At 38.1% G+C, this 22,161-nt stretch overlaps 1 protein-coding gene across 1 annotated transcript in view; it reads right to left on the reverse strand.

Annotated features, from left to right (window-relative positions):
- DYM (dymeclin) overlaps positions 1-22,161 on the reverse strand; it is a 359,526-nt gene that overhangs the window by 275,192 nt on the left and 62,173 nt on the right. Inside the window, exons 4-5 of the mRNA XM_012642636.1 lie at positions 21,213-21,346; positions 8,222-8,294 (exon numbers count right to left, since the gene is read on the reverse strand). Coding sequence (XP_012498090.1) covers positions 8,222-8,294; positions 21,213-21,346 — 207 coding nt within the window. The remainder of the gene's footprint in view (positions 1-8,221; positions 8,295-21,212; positions 21,347-22,161) is intronic.

Below are 22,161 nucleotides of genomic sequence, written 5' to 3' on the forward strand. Positions count from 1 at the left end.
TAAAAATGAGGCTAAATTAACAAAAAGGAATGAAGTACTGGTCCACGCTACAACTAGGATGAGCCATGAAAAACACTAAGTAAAAGAACCCAAACACAAAAGGCCACATACAATATGATACCATTTATATGAAATGCCCGAAATAGGCAAATCCCATAGAAACACAAAGCAGATCAGTGGTTGCCAGGGGCTGAGAATGGAGAGTAACCGCTAATGGGCACAGGGTTTCTTCTCGGGGTGATGAAAATGTTCTGGAATTATTAATAGATAGTGGTGATGGCTGCACAATTTTGTGAATATACTAAAATCAGTTAAGGGCACAATTCAAAAGGTAAATTTTGTGGTATGTGAATGCTATCTCAATAAAGCTTTATCTTTAAAAGTGAAGCTAAAATAAAGTGAAAAGCACACACACAAAAAAACTAAGAAATACCATTAAATTCTAAGAAAAAATTATACATAATAGGTCACACCACACTTCTTGACTTTAAGGTGAACAAAATTATATATTCCCAATAATGTAAGTACTATTTAATGAAATTCAACTTTTAAGATGAACCTGTAGACAAAAGACAGATTGTAAATATTGTCAACTTAATAATGTAGAAGTAACACCTATTAGAATTGCTAAAAATTAAAAAAAAAAAAAACCTGACAATACCAAATATTGGCAAGAATGTGGAGCAACTAGAACTCTCATACACTGCTAAGGGAAATCCAAATGGTAAGGCACTTCAGAAAACAGTTTATTAATGTTTTTTAGGGGGAAGGTTTTTTTTTAATTATTTGTACAAATTTATGGGGTACAACTTTGTTCCCTGGATATATCGCATGGTAGTAAAGTCAGGGCTTTTAGTGTATCCATCACTGGAATAACATACATTGTACCCATTAAGTAATTTCTCATCAACCACCCTGCCACCGCCTCACCCTTCTGAGCCTCCACCATCTACAGTTTGATAGTTCCTTAAACATATACTTATCATACAACCCAACAAGCCTACTAGGCAACATTATAGAGAAAGAAAATACATTAGTGGTTGCCAGGGATTGGGAGCTGGGGAAGAGACTGACTACAAGGAGAACAAGGAAATTTGTGGGGAGGGGAGATATGATTGAATTGTTCTATATCATGATTTCCGTGTACATACACAACTGTATGCATTTGTCAAAATGCACACAACAATAGAAAAGATGAATTTTGCTATAGGTAAATTATACCTTGATAAACTTAACTTTAAAAATGATTTTTTAAAAAATCCTGTGCCATTGGAGTGGATTTTTGTAGTTGAAGGTGACTCCCAAGGAATGACCTACGGATTCCTTGGCACAGTTTGATGCCCAAATAATTAACAGCTTTTACTAATTTACTTCGTTAAACTCTCCCCATGCCTAAATAGATTGATTGGGAGGGTCTAATCTTTTTAAAAGCTTTTTAGTACTTTTTATTGAAGCCAAATATATCTACAGAAAAGTATATAATACTGCAAATGTACAGCTCAATGAGTTCCACAGGGGTGGGTTCCTCTTTAAATTCTAATACTTTCTCTCACCCTAAAAGATTGTCAAGAGGGGATTAAACAGGTCCACAATGTAAAAACAAAAAAGCTTCCAAACTCTTCCCTTGTCAGTTCTTCATAGAGTGGCTTCATTGTTCTGTTTAAAAATGAGTTCTGAAAATAATAAAATATACTAAGAGAAAATTTAACACACACACACATTTCCAAATCAGTTTTGCCATTTGGACTATCCATCCCCTAACTTAGCTCCCATCATGTTGTAAGGCAGAAATGCCTATTTTCTGATTTAGGAATTAATAATATTTTAAAACAAGAGGAAAGATATGTAGTAAAGATTTAAGAGACACAAAGTTCTGCCTTCCTGTTATTTTTACTGAACTCAACTAATCCCTACCCATTAGCTTCCTTTTGTATACTTCTTACAAAGAACAACCTTCAGTAAACTTGCCATGGAAAAAAAAAAGGAGACATAAAAGTACAGATAATACAAGTTGGGAGAGGGAAGAAAGGGAAGAGAACTGAATGAAGGGTGTGGGCACTGACATCTTCAACTTACAAAGGGAGAGTCAAGTGTTACTGCCTGTTGTTGAACAAACAAAAAGTATATTATGCAGAAAAACTAAAAATGATAATTTAAGTACAGTAAAAGAATATAGCAAGGGGAAATGTGCGAGTAGGCAGAAAGAGACAATCTGACCAGACATCAGTAAATAATGAATCAAAAAATAGTGGTACACATTTACATTAGCACACACAAAATGAAATACTTAGGTATAAGTCTAACAAAATATGTATAATATCTATGAGGAAAACTGCAAAACTCTGATGAAAGAAATTAAAGAACTAAATAAATGGAAAGATATTCCACATTCATGGATAGGAAGACTTAATTTTGTCAAGATTCTTCTTATTGTGATTGATACTTTCTTTGCCAACTTTGGGTTTCTCCTACCTTCAACTCTCTTCCAACCACTTGCGGACTTCATTAAAAAAATCATTTATGACTCTTCAGGCTCTTGAACCACCTACTCACTGGTAGCACCAAATGTTGTCAATATTCAAATTTTCCACAATATAACATCTTAGCCAGTACCATGAGTCTATGGGTTGAATAAATGTGCATTTTATATAATGTTATTACAATTCAGAAACCCTATGAATAAACTGAATTTATAAATATGATTCTTAGTTTCATCCTTCCCAAATATTTCCAAAGTGGATTTTAAAGAAATGCCTCTAAAAATTATGTCCTTTTATATCTTAATAAACAAAAACCCTAAACATAATCAGATCTTCAGTCCTCTAACATTCAAGCTTTGTTCCCTCACACGACGTGGCTTCCCTATCCCTAATCTTCCACAAACCTCTGCTCTACTCAAACTGATGTGCTTGTGATTCTCCAAAGACATTATTCACACCAAAGAGGTCCCTATCTAGCTCCTTTCTGCCTCTTCAATGACCTAGCCACTGCTAATCACTCAGCTCCAAATGACTGCGGCATGTACCAACTGTTCCTCTCACTGGGCTATCTTTCTGTCTACCTATCCACCTCTAAGCTTTTCAAGAGCCATGCCTTTCTGTGGCCAGGGCCATGACAGTAAATACACAGAGTATATTCGAAATATGTTTTAGAGGATGAATTTAATTAAAAATAATCATTATACTATGAATTTTTATATATGTAAGAAATATATAAATTATTTATGCTATATTATAATCTAGGGACTACTGCGATATAAAGCCAATTCTCCCTAAACTAAATCGCCCCAGATTACTCAGCATTCATAACTAATTAATCTACTATTTCCTTAAAAATTGTCACGTATCAGCCAGCCAGCTCATGCCTATAATCCCAGCACTTTGGGAGGCCAAGGCAGAAGGATCACTGGAGGGCAGATGGAAACCAGCCCAGGCAACACAGTGAGACTCCATCTCTACAAAAAAACAAAAATATTAGCTGGGTGGTGGCATGCACCTGCAGTCCTAGCTACGCGGGACGCTGAGCCAGGAAGATCGCTTAAGCCCAGGAGTTAGAGGTTATAGTGAGCTATACTTATGCCACTGCACCCCAGCGTGGGCGACACAGTGAGATCCTGTCTTTTTTTTTTTTTTTTTAAGTTGTCAGGTATCATTTCTCAGCGTTTCAGCTTCTAGTAGCCCCTTTCTACTACAAATGTCAGTAGGACACCTAGTTGTCATAATGTGCCAATTACAGAGCTTTGAGCCACTATACTTGCAATGGAATATACCTTAGCACAATCCTGTTTCTGTATAGACTAGATGCTAAGAAACAAACGAAATGCTTTAAGCACATGGAATAGGTTATATTCCTACTAATTTACTCAGTGAAGAAATTATTTGAAATTCTACCGTGTGCCAGGCTAACCTGAATACCAAAGATACCGCAGTGAGCAAACCAAACGCTGGCACAAGAAGAGCCCTTGTTTTCAGGGAGATTTCATTCTATTTTTATTGGAGAAATACGAGCAAGAGAGCTAACAGATAATATGAAAAGTAGTGAAAAGTGGTAAGACAAAAAATAAAGCATGATCAAAGGACACAGAATGAGAAGGGAGATATTTTAGGGTAGTCAGAGCAGTCATTTCTAAAACACAGACCTCAGAGCAGGAAGCATGGAGGAGGGAGGAACGCGAGCCAGGCAAGTATCTGAAGGGACACAGTGACTGCAGGAGGAGAAAGGGCAAAGGCCCTGGAGACAAAATGGGCTGGCATATTCCACACGAGCAAGGATACCAATGAAGCCGAAGTACAAGCTCCAGGAGCTTAGCAGGTAACATCAGATACTCCCTATACACAACAAGTAGATTAAGTCACATTACACAAATAGATACACACTTATACACTCCCTAAAAAGGGCAGTGAAGGTGATCAATTATGAAAATCTCATGTCTATCAATCTATAACTTATGAAAAAACTAGAAAAGGTTTTCTTATATTAAATTATAATTGAAAAATCTACAAGTCAGCGGCCGGCTAAAAATTAAACAGTTCCAGTGGTCGATGAGTTTACAGGTTCATAAGGCAGAACACATAAATGGGTCTCAGAGGAAGAAGTTGTGTATCAGGCCAGGGGCCAACAGAAAGGCCCACTCTGAGCAGACCTCACATGGACCTGTCCAGACCGGAAGCACCAGAGAGAAGGGCTGGGCTCTGTACTTGACATTGACATCATCACATACAGCGAACAATGTGATAGACATATCATACACATCAAAAACGACTAGCTGTACCGAAAAACAATAGCAGCAAAAACAGATAAAAAGACAAGGAAAGAAATCTACCTTGAGACCTCAAAATAATTTCTATTTCATAATAAAACAGCATCACAAGCAGTCCCCAAAGTATACGTATTGGGTCTATACAACACATCAGTGCTTCTGCTGCTATGGCCCTTCAGCCCCACCCAAACTCCAGCACTGGGTTGATTCACAGATGTCACATTCAACCCTTACAGTAACACTGCAAGAACCGATACAGTGTCACAAATTCAAAACTGGGCTTCCAACTTCCAACTCTGGTCTACCTACACGTGTTCTTTCTATTACACTCAGAAACAGAAAATCAAATACCACGTGTTCTCACTTGTAAGTGGGAACTAAACAATGGGTATGCATAGACACACAGAGTGGAATAACAGACACTGCAGACTCCAAAATTGACGTCCCTAACCCCCAAGCCACAGAGCTCCATTGTCCCCCTACTCCCCACAGAAAAATTGTCTTCCATCAAAGTTAGGAACAGGGTGGGGGGCGGTTAAGGGGTGAAGCTTCATAGCTTCGTCTGTATTTACAGCCACTCCCCATCGTTCATATCACTGCCTGAACTCTGCCTCCCCACCACCCCCAAGCCCTGGTCCGTGGAAAAATTGTCTTCCATGAAATCAGTCCCTGGGGCCAAAAAGGATGGGGGCTACTGCTCCAAAAGGTGGGAAGGGAGTGAGGGGTGAAAAATTACACATTAGGTCCAACGTGTACTATCTGGATGATGGGTACACTGGAAGCCCAGACTTCAACCACTATGAAATATATCCACGTAACAAAACCGCACTGTACCCTCTAAACCTATAAAAATAAATTTTAAAAAAGAAAGAAAATATATTAATGATTTAACAAAGTCTCATAAGAAACATTCAAGCTAGTTTTGAATTACCCTTAAGGGCCATTAAAATTAGATTCCTCTTGTCATTCACCTGTGAATTCAGCAGAGGCTGAAGATGTTCAGGTGTGAAAGTACCCTCTTCATATATTCATATTCTCTCAAATTATAAACTGACTCTTTACACTGTACTATCGTTAGAGTAAATGAAACACTTAAAGAGTAGTTTGGTTTCACATGGAAACCGTTACCAAGACAAACCTCCTTGTAAGCTGGAGTTCCAAGAACATTAAATCATAAGAAATTGTTTCAGCAGCTGGTTAAAGCTGAGTGTACATAATACAAGACATCTGGCTGTCTGTGCATTTTCAGTTAATTTAAAAGGTATAAACACATTAAAACACTGAAATGTTTGATATATTACATTATCTGCCTGCTCCTTGAGAGTGTTTAAATGGCTGCTCTATTTCTTGTGTTTGTGGCTTATTTACCATCTAAAGGTATCTACTATTTCCATCTCCCTTAACGTCACCGAAACATAATATCAATAAAGGCAAAAAAAAAACAAGAAAAAAACCAAACAGAATGTACTCATTTAGGATATATACTAAATTGCTGCTAGTATTTGGTAATGAAAAAAATGTAATCAGAGGTGGTGCTATTTCTAAAATTAAATCAGGAACATATGAGGCACCTCACATACCATGACAAGAAGGCAGTACATGTTATATGTGTTCCCCTCTCCCTCATCTGACCATATGTTTAAAAAACCTAACCATAGTGGCTTAACCAAGATAGCTATTTATTTTTCCCATGTAAGAAAAAATCCAAAGATATCGGATGCAAGGTGAGTACAACAGTTTCACAATGTCATCAATATCCCATGCTCCTGGGACATTATTCTTCGCATGTGGCACTCATGATAGTTTCAAGATGGCCCAAGCATTGCCTCCACATTCCAGGAAGGAAGAAGAGAGAGCAATAAGCAAAAGGCTGAAGGGGCATGCTTTGCAAGTTCATGACTTCTGCTTGCATAAACTTGACCCAAACTATGTCAGGTGGCCACATGTAGCTGCCAAGGTATCTCAAAACTAAGCTGGTTACACAATGCCACCCCGAACGATATTGGAGTTCCATTAGAAAGGAAGGGGAGAAAGGATATTGGGTGTGTAAATAGCTGTGTCTGTCACAAGAGTTCAATTTGAATGGGAAACTGTCCGCTGTGCCCTTCCCTATCAGATGGCTGCTCATTTGTCTCAGCCCTACCTTCGAAGCTGCACACCACCAGACCAAACCGCAACAGGGCTTACTGGATCTCATTTCTAAATCTACATTAAAATTCTGGATGCTGCATTCATGTACAATAGAAGTCAGGAGCCCATTTTCTCATGAATACCTATCTTTCCTGTGGGGGCCATAAGCAAATAGCATATTTCCAACCACATTCCCATGTAGATCGAGATTCTGTGATGATAAACCTTAAAATCTACTTCTTTATTTCAAAAATAATTCCTTTTAAATATGCATTCTCAACAGGGGATGAAAATTGGTTCTTCAGGGATAAAAAAAATGTTTAGATATTATAATGGTTGGTGGCCCTCTAAAGGGCCACAGTACATCAACAGATATTCAGTGTGTCAGGGGTATTTAATTTCATTAGAGAGGAGAGGCAAGTATGAAAGAAATGTCTAACAAGGCTTCTCAGGGAGACAATTTTTTTAAAAAAGGTTGAGAATCACTGCATTAAAAATAACAAATGAGATGAACATTTTGAATGACATAGGAGTTGCAATGAGCTGCAGTGACAGAAGCTCAGTTACAGTAGTGTAAACAAATAAGGATCTATTTTTGTCACATGAGCAGTCTGGGGTGAGGGAGGGGGATGGGTAGTTGTTGACTTTGGTTCAGCAGCTCAAAGACGTCAAAGCAGAATTTTCTGTGAGTCTCATGGTTCCTGGTGCCAAGATGGCCACACAACTCAAAAGACCTTGTCCACATTCCAGACAGCAGGAAAAAGAACTGTTGAGAAGAACGAAAAGATACGCCTCCTAGCTGAGTCAGTTCCCTTTAAAGAGCTTTATCCAGAAGTATCATTAAAGGACCTTCCCCTACATCTTACTGACCACACCTAGCTTCAGGGAAGGCTGGAAATGGAAATCTGGCCTCTACAAAAGAGGCCAGAAATAAAATAAGGAAGTCAAGAAGAAAGGGGGAACAAATATTAGGTGATCAACTAGCTGTGTCTACCACACATAAACTAGATTGAAATTGCTTCTCAAACTCTTGTTTCCAGAGATCTGATCTGTAAGGCCTCTTATTACAGAGATTAATCTAATTCTGTGCCTACCATATGCTTAATAATATTACTAAAGAGTTTATTTTCCCCTTAACAACATACCATTTTGTTTTGATGATGGATAGGCAGAGTCTAAATGTTATTAGGCAAGAGAAAGAAAACATGGATATATAATCTTTAAAAGACACACATGAAAGTACTACACCAGAACCCACAAACTCTTCAACATGATCAATTATCTCCAATATGTAAGGAAGATATAACAAATCCTGGCTTAGCCAGAACTTACAAGAGTGGAATATCAGTGATTAACTGCATCAAACAGCAGAGCAATTCTTCCAAAAGATCTTCTGAGTCAGAACCTGGTAAGACACATAGAAAGTTTTTTAACAAAATATACAGTAGAATGGAGTTGTTTAGAAGTTACATTTTCATTCTTATTGAGAATAAAAAGTTATGATTACATAAACTCAGACACTAACGTTGATCTCAGAATAAAATCCAAATCATGAGCAAGTTAGCATCTATTATGATCTTTATCTAGGATAGGAACTTTCAACACCAGCTATTAATAAGATAGCTTTCAAAGCCTGAAGGTACTTAGGGCTCCTATAGGCCGGTAGTTTTCAAATTTCTTATACGGAACTATGTTTCTTTCAATGAAATCTTATATTAAAGTCAAATATATAAAACAGATAAAAATCAAGCTTCTCTAGTGGCTTTGTTTGAAGCAGGGTAGAGGACCTATACCTTCCCCCCTCTATAAATATCTGACCTTACCCTTGATCTTTGTGATGGGCCTCAAGGCACCTTTTATGAACCCCTGGGGCTCCACAGACCACAGGCTAACCCCACTAAAGAGGCCAACCATCACTATAGACAACGAGCCAAAGGTAAAATGGCTTTCTCAAGACACAGAATAAATAAGTGGCAACAGCAGGATGCAAATTACCATTCTGATGGAAATGTTCCTCTATCCCAAACTGCTATAGCTAACTAAGGAACCTCCAAACTTCCAAAGCCAATCAATATTTTATGTGACTTCTGGTTTTGGACACTACTGACACCTGCTCCTTCATGAAATTCCTTCTTTCCTCAGTTCTTACAACATCTTATTTCTAACCAACTTCTTTTCCTATTTCTTCCCAGTATCTGCTTCCTCAGAACACCTTTCAACTACTGGCATGTTCCCCCAAGTTCTACCACTGGCTTCCTTCCTTCTCACTCTCTATGGTCTCCCTCGTTAACCGCCACTTACATGCTGGTGGTTCCTAAATCTACAGTTTCCTTCTTCACCTCTCCACTGAATATCATAACTTTACGTCCAACTGCCTACTGGCTATCTCCACACCTAGACCCATCTCAACATGTTCAAAACTGAACTCATCTCTCCCAACACTCTGAATACTTATTTCATCACTCTCCTTTTTGGTGACCAAAACCAAAACCCAGACTACTCTCTCACTCATCCTTCTATAACCAATCCATCTCTCTAGGTCCTCTTGATTACACAATCCACCTCTCTGGTGTTTCCTCTCTTCTTCATTCCCTATCATTGTCTCATCATTGCAGTTCAGTTACACAAGTTTACTAAATTAAAACGCATCCCTGGACTCCTTTAAACCTTCCTAGTTAGTACTTGTACCCCCAATTTTACTCCTCTCCAATTCAAACTCCAGATTGCTAGCAGAGGGACCTATCTAAACTCTACCCTTTCACTCCCCTGGCTGAGATCTTTTCAGTTATCTGAAGCTGATTACCAGGTATCAGAAAAAATTCCAAGCTCCAAAGTACCAGACCCTTCAAGATACAGGTCCTGCATCCCTTTCTACCTTTATCTTTCCTCCATTACTCCCTTCACAATATATATTCCAGCAGCACCTAGATCTCTGCTACATGCCACTTTACGTCTCAGTAACATTCCCTCTGCCTGGAATATCCTTCAACAATAAAAACCCAATTTTTTAAAAGCCCATCTTTATCCATCTGAACCATCCTCAGTCTACATCTCCTCCATAAAACCCAACTCTCTTGCCTCACCCTGAATAAAAATAATCTTCTATAAGGTATTTATGCCTCATGCATAAGTCTTTCATTGCCTGTGTTGGTTACGTTATACCATCATTTTCTGTCTACATACAGGCAGGCCCCTATTGGACTCTATCCTTCTCGAGGGTGATGACTCACAAGAAGCTTGCGCATAATATATATTCAGTACAGTTTGCTGAACTGAACCCAAGTGTCTACAGACAAATCCAGCAGTTATTTCCAAAGCATCAAAGCACTTGGATTCTCAAATAAAAATAAGCAGTATTTTTCTAGACCACAATACTACCTGGTATTCAGAAATTATAAAGAAATTTCTTCCTGCCTTGCCACAAATAGAACTGGCACAGCAATCCTCTGAGAGGTGAGCACAAATCTTAAAGATAATATTAAATTATAGTGGACACACCAGTCAATGCTAAAAAGGATACACAGCAAGACTCAAGTTCAACAACCGCATTAATCTCACTCCAAGAAGCAGTCAGCTTGGCTCAGCTAATGAAGAAAATAAAGGAATAAGTAATATTTGTCTCTGAGGCTACATGATAAGGAGTAGATCTAACTAAAATCCTTCTCGTCCCCAAGGCTGTCCAACATAACCAAAGTGAGTTAACAACCTATTCCAATAAGTTGTTTTGTTGGCACATAACACATACTAATACATGCTTGCTGAACTGTCACACTCCTTGGCTCATTCTACAGAATATGTGTCCCAGACCCAAGAAAGAAAGAACATTTAAAATCACTCATTGATTCCATAAAGAATGTTTCAGACCAAATGCCAGTTTAAAAACATATCCCTGGTTTTTTTTACATGATGTGAGTGGAAAAAGAGACCAATAAAGTTTGTTCTGGAAACAAACAAACAAAAAACATATCCCTGTTCAATCAAGCAGCCAACATAGTTTTTTAATTACAGAAGGTGAGAGAACAAGCACTCAGGAACCACAGAGGGTGCATAACTGGATTATTGTTTACTTCTAGGAGTGTAAACACATCTAATTTTTAAATCTTAAAATGGTGACAAGGATTCTCTATTCAGTTATATGTGCCATCCAAATCATGACCTCAGCCAAGTTTATAGGCGAATCGATTAAGGAGTATACTCACAGCTTTGTTATCAATATAATAATGAAGATGATACGTACATTTGATGCAAGTAAAATGTAACATTTCAAGGTCAAAGCTCTAACAAAAGAATAAGCAATTTCCAGTTGAAACCTCTGAAGATTCCCATTTACTAAAAAAAACTCCTCAGAATTCTATATTCTTGTTTCTAGGCTAATCTAGAAGTAAATAATTGTATTTTAAGAGAAGAGTGACAAGATTTAATTGCTTACCAGGTTTGATGTTAAGCAAGTCATTCATACTGCATTATTTTCCAAGTAGCATTTATATCACCTTGGCTTTCACATAAGGCCAAATATCTTCCTTAGTTCCAATAAAAACAGATAAATATAAACTACCTACCAAAAACTACAGTAACATACTCATGCATTTCATAAAGAGAATCTTAAAAGTCCTTGAAATTTGTAGGTCAATGACAAAGTAAATTGAAGTTCTTTGAGCAAAGGACTTTGCAGAGATTCAATGTGTTTATTATATTGTGAAGTTTTAAGCCTAGAGTTTCTCTCTCTCTTAAGAGTTCTCTCTCAAGCGGTGGCACATGCCTATGGTCCCAGCTACTCGGGATGCTGAGGTAGGAGGATCCCTTGAGCCCAGGAGTTCAAGGCCAGCCTGGGCAACACAGTGAGATCCCACCTCTTAAAAAAAAAAGACTTCTCTCTTAAAGAGTTTTAAATTACCTCCCTAGCTCGATGTTTAATATTTTAAATCTTAGCTTCTGTGAGATACTATTAATAGCTAACATTTACTGAGTACTCAATGCTTTGAGAGGCATTATGCTGAGTACTTCATACTCTATCTCATGTTAAATTTTTTTTTTTTTTTTTTTTTTTGAAGACTCCCAGGTGGTTTGCTTTTATTGGCCTGGTCTGGGGGAGGGCTTGCAGGAGGTGTGGGATATTACCAAATGATTATCAAGTGTTTTGCAGTTTTCTGCATTCCCTTCCCCTGATTGGTCCCCCGGCTTCTCCACCCCCAGGAATCACCCTCCTGGCCTACACCCACCACCTGCAGATTTGATCCCTACCTAACATTCCTCCCTGAGAGACATGGAGCCTAAAAATCTTTGGGGGTTAGGGATGAGGGTCCATCTTCCTTGGCTACTTGGAGCTGAACAGGAATGATGTATTTCTCAGGCTCCATGGCCCCTCTGAAAAGGGACATAGGTGGATGGTGTGTATAGTGAGGTCAAGTGGCTCCAGGGGTATCAGTGGAGTAAGTTGTGTGGACTCTTGTCCTGGGTCAGGGTGGAATCCTTGGGCCAACATAAGTTTCATACAGAACTGTTGGAATCTTCTTTGAAGAGAAGTCTCAGCCCTTCAGTTGGCTCACATTCATACATGTCTGTTGTTTCAGCACCCTCATTCATTTCTGAGTCCTGCATAGGCATTCACCAGTTTGACTCTTGAGATGTGTACGCAGCTCTTGATCCCCTTAAATTTGACTCCTTCTGGTAGGGCTTCCATCAGTGTCCACGACCACACAGGAGGAGGATGACAGGGGTCTGCCTAAGGTTTTTTACAACCGAACAAGTGGCTCCTTACTGGAGTTGGCAGGATATTTCCTTCCTGGGTTTCGGCACCAAATGTTAGGCCTATCTCGATGTTCCCCGGTTCTTGGTTCCCAGCGTCAACTACTTAAAGAGTAGTTATGGTTATGATCATCATTTTACAGATGGAGAAATCAAGGTTCAGAGAGGCTAGTTTACTAGAGTAAGGGGCAAAGCCCAGATTTGACCTTAAATCAAGACTCTCAAGGGAAAAAAGCAAAAGGAAAAAAAACCCTTATAAACTATTTTTAAAGACTTGTTTCTATACAAAGTTGGGGGTTTGGGAACGCAGTCAACCAATCCATGTTTCACCAAACACCCTAAATACAAAATCTCTGGTAAATGAGTACTATGAGCCAGGTTAGGAGAGAGACATCGGAAGTAATACATTAGTTTACACATCAAAACGATACTATGCATTCATCAACACAGACCAGAAGTCCCTGACTTCTTCAATATCCAATGTACAATCTAAAACAATGAATAAATATAAGCTATTATTATCATCAGTATTATGCAGAACAAGGTCACTGAAATCCCAGCCCTATCCCTAGGGTTCCCCCACCAAAGCCCTAACCCCACTTCTCTGGTGCCTGTGAGCTTCGCCAGAGGAAGGGGTAAAGACAGACAAGACGATATCAAAGGTCCCTTACAGCTCTAACACTCTATACTCAAGACTAAGCTGCAGTCCTGTTAGTTCACTCTGTTCAGCACCCATTCAGTACCACGTGCTGAGCTACCACTCTTATTTTATCCTTAGGGAGAGAAGCAGACAACAATAAAATACTACTCAATGCCTTCCATCAGAGTCGGAGGGGAAAGTAAGAGAAGGGGGAAAAGAAGAATAAAAAAAAAAAAAGCACTCACTGATCAATGGAAAACAAAGAAGCAACCAGAAAAAAGAAACGTATGGATCACTTAATAAATCAGGTCACACTTACAAATGGAAAGTTAAAAGACAGCTAATTGTTGCTGTTTTCTTTGCACTCAGAAAATCAAACTGCCAGTTTTCAATGCTGCCCAAAACCACATTATGCCAAAAACAAATACTGAAAGATACTAAAAAGTACTTAATCAAACAGAGTTGTACTCCAAAAATAGGTTAAGAGTACCTAGAAAGTTCAAAACAAAACTGACTTCCTTACAATGAAAGACACATAACTAGATTATATCTATTATAAACTTATATTCAGAAAACCATGGTAGAGTCTATGTTGTTGCCAGTTTTAATAGTGAAGCTAATATCAAAGTTATTCTAAAATATTAAAATTCAGGCCGGGCGCGGTGGCTCACGCCTGTAATCCTAGCTCTCTGGGAGGCCGAGGCGGGCGGATTGTTTGAGCTCAGGAGTTCGAGACCAGCCTGAGCAAGAGCGAGACCCCGCCTCTACTAAAATTAGAAAGAAATTAATCGGCCAACTAAAAATATATAGAAAAAATTAGCCGGGCATGGTGGCACATGCCTGTAGTCCCAGCTACTCGGGAGGCTGGGGCAGTAGGATCACTTGAGCCCAGGAGTTTGAGGTTGCTGTGAGCTAGGCTGACGCCACAGCACTCACTCTAGCCAGGGCAACAGAGTGAGACTCTGTCTTAAATAAATGACTAAATAAATAAATAAATAAATAAAAATAAATAAAATATTAAAATTCAGATTTAAACTTCTAATTAGCAAAATCAAAAATGTCTCTGTAAAGGAATTATGAAGAGGACAAGCAAATGGGCTCTTCTAAAAATAAAACTGATCTACATTTCAATGCACTACAATATTTATAAGCCTATGTCCTATACCACTCCAATAAAATCAGTAATAATTCTGGTTGACTGCTATTATTGTGGTCAAACAGAAATGTTTCTAAGTACCCTAAAGGATAATATTGTCTACCAGGTTTGATTATAAAATATGTCTGTTAGTGAAGTATAACATAAAGAAAAGAAAGAGAGCAAAATATTACAAAACAATAGCACATATTTTATGACCAATGAACAATTCAGGAACTCCTAGAGGCACTTTTGCCTTTCTGCAAAGACAGATTACAAGTCTTACGCGTTCAAATATTTTAAAGGAATAAATCCATGCTTTTTGAGTCCCTTTTTTCCATTATTAGTTTATTTTTTTGCATTGCTTACCCATAACTAATGAAGTTAAATTATTAAATTTTATATTAAAATGAAAATAAGCAAAGCAAAAACCACTCAACCACGCACTACAGGATTTCAGGCTTACCTCTTGAGCTACCACCTTCCCCAGTCTCTAGAGACCAGTTCAAGCAGATAAATGAGGGCAACGAAACCTGCTGCCACGGAAGCCAAAGCACCTGAACCACCTGGAAAAGTCAACGCTAGTTTCAACAGAGAGCTTTACCACCACCAAGTCTCGCAAAATGGATACACCATGGGTTTTTAGGGTAATTCCAAAGAAAAGAATGTCAAAAAGGTTTTAAGCCAGGGGAGAATGGAAGGGAATTTGGTTGTGTTAGAGAGGTACAATTAGCAATTTTTAAATCTACTTCTACAAATTTCTGCTTACATCATTTTTTTTTGGTGGTTGTTTTGATCTCTTACAAGTCGGCCACTGTGTTCAATTGTTCGGTATCCTTGGCTCACCATTCACCCGTCAGAGTGCGGCAAACGCCTGGTGTGCGTACCTGCCAAGTGCTGGCTCCCAACGGACGGTTTCGGGCTGCTTCATTAAGGGACACCCAAATGCAAGTCTCTTCCTTATTTTAGTTCATTTTCTCTAGAAGAGCATCCGCTAATCTTCTGACAAGAAAAAGCATGGGGTGGGTAAAATGCTGGTGCCAGTATTCTAGCTGCCAAGGCAAGACACCTCACCCTTCCATGCATGGCCTGTTCACTTAGCCCTGGTCCCAGTGGACCAGCCCTCCGCTGTGCCTGGGAGCTCGCTCAGGGAGGCCCTCTGGGTTCAACCTCCACTGAAAACGTATCTCTAGTATTAAACTAGGGAGGCGGGGCATTCTCCCAACTGCATGGCAGAGGAGAAAATCCCAGCTGCTTCCAATCAATCTTGGTTGTCTGCCTTCAGAGACACCTGGCACTTCCAATTCCTAACCTTTCCAGGGTTCTGGAGCAGGACTTGGCTTTTTTCTGGAGTTCTCCAACTCTGAAGGCATTTAAGCTTTCAGCGTTCACTGATCATTTAAGCTCGTCATTACTCAATCTTCCAACTTGCAAAATGTTACTAACGTTGTGTTCCCCTTTCTTCTCTTTCACCTAATAAATTTGTGACTTCTTAAAAGTCCCATTACTGATATTTTATTGGCGTTCCAGGAGAAAGCAAGGCTAAACACTAAACCACTATGCTTGAGAACAAGTCCTACAAAATAATTTTTTAAAATAAATTTACCTTGAACTATTTTACACCAAGGAAATGCAGTTCAGCAAGACTTTCACTTGGCCTTGTCAAGACCCTGGACTTTTTTCTACTCGCCACACAGCTGCACTAACAATTATCAAGCCCCCGGGGCCCACATACCTTGTGCTGTCGCTGGCTCTAGGCAGAGGACCTGCTTCCTCCTTCCCCTCAGCACCCTCAGGGCTGCCCCTCGGGCACAGGTGGTACTCTTCCAAAGCAAACCCACACTCCCTCTCTTGTCTTCATCCTAGCACCTCCTACTTCCCCGAACCTTCCCATCAGCTTTTTGTTTTTCCCTTCATTGTGTCTATCTTCAGTCTCTCAGTCTCCAAAGACTTCTTTCCTCATTTTACAAAAATAAAAAATACTTGTAAAGAAACTATAATTGGCTTCCACTAGCAGCAGTGAGGTGTAGTAGTTACGCCAATGAGCCCTCCGTACGAAACTTAGTTTTTGGCTAAAATAATACTTCTTAGTGCATTGATGGGCTCCATAAAGTAAACAAAATCTCCAAAGACCCCCAACACCACAACCAAAAAGAGCAACCTCAAGCAAATAAGTGAACACGAATCCAGAGTAAACCACTGAGCAGTAAGCAACCTCTAAGGCAGTGTAACCCTGAAGACAAATGCCAATGCAGGGAAGCCCACTACTGGGAGACTAAGCCTGCAGTCAGTATCGAGGAAGGGAAGCTGAACCTGAAAACCATCAAGAGCTGTTGAAGGAGGCTAGAGTGGCAGCAGGTGGTACAGACCCTGGCTCTCTTTAGAAGTAAATGTAACTCCTCCCTTAATTGGGGCCTCAGGTTAGGATCAAAAAAATATAATCAACATCATCAAATACATAAGGAAACAAGCCATCAGAAGTGTTTGCAGAAACAAACAACAGATTTAGGCCCCTAAGGACTTAAAATATTGGATTTATGAGACACGAAATGTAAAATAAATATCAGTATTACCTTGGCAAGAATGGGGCATAATACCAAGATAGAAGAAAGGAAAACTCACGTTGAAGGCAAAAGGAAAATGGAAACAATTTTGTAGTGCTTCATAGTTTTGCCTAGGGCTAGCTTTGTCCCCTTTGACTAACTCTCAAAGGCATAGAACAATGGAAAGAGCTATCCTCATATAATGACACAAATTCTCTCTAACAATCTGCTCCCACATCATACATAGCCTATGGGAAAATGTTCAAATACAAAATCCTCACAAATTTAGATTACAAACTGAGAGCTCACTGATAGTCACATTTTACTCTCATAAAGACAGCTTCACTGAAAATGCCAGCAATATCCATGTGATCATAGCAAAATTACAATGGATTGGGATAAAGAAAAAAATGCTGATGTAGAATAAGCCAACATACCTAAGATGCCTCAGTTGACTTTGCTCAATTGTTTGCAGATGGTCCTCTACTTTTGTAAATTCAACCTTCAAACAACCTGTGCCACTGTATATTATCTACTCCAAAGAGTCTTTCACACACCCAATTCAGACATTCATACATCAGCTGATAAATGGATGTTTTATCAGCTACTGCACAGCGAGGTTCTATTTTTTCCCATTCAGCAGTAATAATTTAATTGTATTGCTCTTGTATAAATTGTAAAAAGAAATTGGTGGAAAATATAAAAAGGGCTAAAGTAGAAATCTCGTATTAACAACATGCAAGACTAAGATGAAAATAATTACATATGCCAAAAACAGAAAGTTTTCAGCCTTAGAAAGATATTCACTGGACTCAAGCTGGTAGACCAACAGTGGGCTCCATTATAAACAAAATACAGCATTAAAGATTATGTATAAAATCCTGAATTGTTAACTCCATATAAAAGAAGGGGTCAGTCTGTCAGTACACAGAATCACCGATCATCAGACCACAGAGATGACTCCTTCAGTGAGGCAACCACCTTGATAATGTGGCCTATGGAGGAAAAAGTACTGTTTTCCCACCACCCCTAAGTTAAGTTACCTAGGATGTACAACAAGAAAAAATGCTTCTCAAGCTTGGAGAAGGGTTGAGGATGCAGAGGCAAAGAGAATACTCTGGGAAGATGTTTGGCCCCAAAATACATACATTGTATCTCTCAAGCGCATCAATTTACTCAATGGAGTGTAATGAAAAATAATTTTACATTAAAATAAAAATGATGTTGTGGTAAATAACACATAAAATATGTATAATTTTTAGGGCACAATATAAAACAAAATGTTGGGTTTGCAAGTGTTGGTTGGACTATGCTATTAGGCCCTGTGGGTATAAACATTCACCCATTCTCAAGGCTAGGACTTTGTGGAAAGGTTTGCAACTCACCAAGTAGAACTATGTTTTTGGTACTGTTGGCACCACAAACATGAAGACTAGCGTTAACAAAACTGACACATGCAAGACACAATTCTAATTAAAAGCTCTGTTTAGGTATCAGTATATATTTAACAAATGTAGAAGGCAAACTATCAAAGTAGTGAATTAAACATATTTATCTCTTAAAACTAAAAATCAATGTATAAAGCACAAGCTTTGAAAATCAATGCTGAATGATAAACAGTAATTGTGAAAGATGATGGAGTGATTCGGAGATAGTTACATTAAATTAATTTGATTCTACCTAATTCTCACAAACATTCCCTCCTAGAATAAAGTTCGTAACATTCAAAACACCAGAATTTCTCATACACCAACTTAATTTTCACAAAATCCTTGATTAAGTCCATGACTATACCATATAGTTAGTTATATGGTATCTCAGAGAACATAACAGTTGATTCAGAAGGAGAACCAAGAAAAGCAAAAAAATCTAGCTATATTCAGAAGTAATCTAGAAGGTCTTGATGTTATTATGTTCCATTCATTCTTAGTGAGTAAGAGAGAAAGAGAAAATGTATTTTGCCTATGACTAATTTATAGGGAAAAAAAGAAGAAGAAATTCCTGTTTTTTCAGTACCAGTAATCAAATGTGGAGTCAAAAAGGCCTTTTATGATTGAAATAAGTTTTGGTGAAATGACAAATGCTCAATCTCTAAAATGCAGGAAGGTCCAATTTGCTTCCAGTGCTTTGTCACCCTTCTCCAAGGTAGCTTAATAGAAAGTAGTCTAAACAAAAGCTGGCTGCCTGTCTTCCTTAGAGCAGAATCTCAAAGGTGCAGCAGCCATTACTCCAGGGTAGATGGCACAGAATTCAAGGAAGGAACATCTGATCTACAATGAACTAGAGAGTTGCTTCACCTGAAAAAATAAGGTAAACGTTTTCATCCAAGGACCCAAATACCTGGGGTCTCACAGCTACAAAATGGGAAGGGGGAAAAGACACAGACGTGTGCACGCATGCGCGCGCGCACACACACACACACACACACACACACACACACTCACTCTCTCTCTCTCCCTCTCTCTCTCTCCCCCCACCCCCAGCTATACTTGCCTTGACTTTAAAAAAAAAATTATTTCTGCTCTTTATCATTTTATTCATCCTTTACAGGAACTTAATCTTTACGTGATAAATTATAACATGGTATAGCATTTGAAATTTAAAATTTTTTTTTAACAGCAAAGAGATTTTAGAATCTATATCTCTTTTCCTTCCTCTCTTCCCCTCATTAACCCAAAGTTAATGAGGGAGCAGTTCATACTAACTCAACCTGGGCAAAACAATGAATGATTTCCCATGAAATGGGTCTTCTAGAACAGAAGGGGCAATAAAAAATGACAGTAAGTAAAACGGCTAAAACTAATATTGATATGCTTGCTTAATAATACCAAAGGTAATAGCTATCACATAGTTAATAGCTAATATCACTTTTTAGCTATGAAATGAAGGATAATAGCTTTAAAAGAAAAGTAGAACATATGATTTAGCTTCCCTGCAACCAGGCAACTACATCCTTTGTTTGGAAAGAAACTTTAGAGCACTTAAGAAACAAACTTAATTTTGTAATTTTTAATCACACTCTCAGGGAAGAAATCTGAATAAAAACAAACTCAACCCATAATTTCCCAGTATCATTAGAGAAAAAGAATTTCTACAAAAATTAAAGAGAAAACATAAAGCAAAAGATTGCTTATATCTTGTTCAAACACGAACTACACTTTGCTCATCTATCTTGCATATTGGGGAGACAGTGCACATGTAATTTCCAGCAAATTCCATTCAGTCTACAAAGTTCTTACCAAAGAAAATGAAAAGCTCTTGCTTGCTAAATGTTCTGTACGCCTTGAACACAGCATTGCTATTAATATAAGAAAGTGATTTCCTTCCCTGTGATATCTGCCACTTTCAGTTTCCTCAAAACCTGCAGAAGAACTTAGTAAGATTTTCACTTTACAGAAACAAGGAAACAGCCTCCTCAGACATGAACCTACAAAATGGCTATCGGAATGCCCTGCCAAAGAACAGATGTTAAAATATTAGAAGACTGTAAAATCACATTTTCAAAGTATGGGTCATGAAGGATGTCCTTCTCTAAGTTGGAAATACACTGAGGATAAGAATGAAGAAAAAGATTACAGTAAAACAGAATTTTATATTCTATTTCTCCAAAACCCTTTCATAATCTTGAAAGAGGCCATAAGGAGCCTAAAAAAGGATGAAGTAACTGACTGTCCTAAATTGTTTGATGTTAATTGTAGGAAATTCCTTTACTATCAGGTGTCTCAGAAGGGAAAAGAGATAAGTACACATAGTCACTCTACCACTTTGAGTTAAAAGTACTAGAAACTATTATTTTGCTATGCCATGGCTTTTGATTTGCTCAAAATGTAACATAATTCCCTAATATATTTAAATGATAATAACCAGAATTTGTGTATGATTTTTGCCATCTAAAAATGGTTTTGGGTTTTTTTTTTTAAGACAGGGTCTTGCTCTGTCACTCAGGCTAGAGTACCATGATATGATCATAGCTCACAGCAACCTCAAACTCCTGGACTGCAGTGATCCTCCTGCCTCAGCCTCCCAAGTAGTTGGGACTACAGGTGCACACCACCACGCCCAGCTAATTTTTCTATTTTTCGTAGAGACAGAGTTTCACTATGTTGCCCAAGCTGGTCTTGAAAACATGACCTCCAGCAACCTCCCACCTCAGCCTCCGAAAGTGCTGGGATTACAGGCATGAGCCACCTCACCTGGCCAATTTTATCTTTATAATGTTATATGTGATATATCCAGAACATCTTCAAAGGCAATACTTACTGCAACTGCCAGGAGATTTTTCTTCATATATAAAATGAAGTTGTAATTCTTCCTCTGACATCTCACTGATGAACACCTTCAGCAAACAGCAAATAATAAATAAAGCATTGTGTGTCTGCCAAATGAAGATGTGGCTAGAAAGGAAAGACCAAAATCACACAAGAATCAATATTTAATCATAACCATGATCCATCTATTTCTAGTTCATGATTTCCTCATGATTTGTCAACCATTTTGTCCATCCTATTTGTAATATTAGAACAACATCCATATCTTTTAATGGCTCATGATTTATTATACTGGACCAGTGATAGCTACTACGTTTTACTTCATATTTCATTCCGTGTATTTTACATAGTGAGTCTACTTAATAAAAATCTTTATAGATGCCTATAGACATGACTGCTCTGTTCTTTAGAGTGGTACCACATAAAGGTGATTAAAAGAAAAGAGAGCTAAAAACTCCCCAGAATTATAGTAATAAAAAGAATATATGCAAATATGTAGCCAAAATTTTAAATGAGGCATCGCCAGCAGCAGAGTACAATACTTGGTTTTTTGTATTAATGACTATAAAGTCACAAGAAAAAATTTTATTAAATATAATGTGTAGAAATAGGGTAATGAACAACCTTTTAAGAGACTGTCATTCAAAAATGGTTTTAAAAAATGCTTGACTGCATAAAAAGTTAACCTTGCATCACATCTAACATGAAAGAAATAAAGGTAAGAGACAAAGAATGAAATAATACTCAAATTAAGTCATTATTTAAAGTAGGTATGATCAGCAGTGATAACGGGAGAAAATTACCTTCTCAAATAATAATTACATCACTATTAATCTTCTTTAAAGAATATATTTCTAAAGATTGTCTAAAATGCTAGAGTCAAACAGATTCTAGAATTCATAATCTCACTCCAATAACTTAGACACTAAGTTAAGACATCT

Source organism: Propithecus coquereli, unplaced genomic scaffold (assembly GCF_000956105.1).
Source record: "Propithecus coquereli isolate 6110/MARCELLA unplaced genomic scaffold, Pcoq_1.0 Scaffold181, whole genome shotgun sequence".
NCBI lineage: Eukaryota > Metazoa > Chordata > Mammalia > Primates > Indriidae > Propithecus > Propithecus coquereli.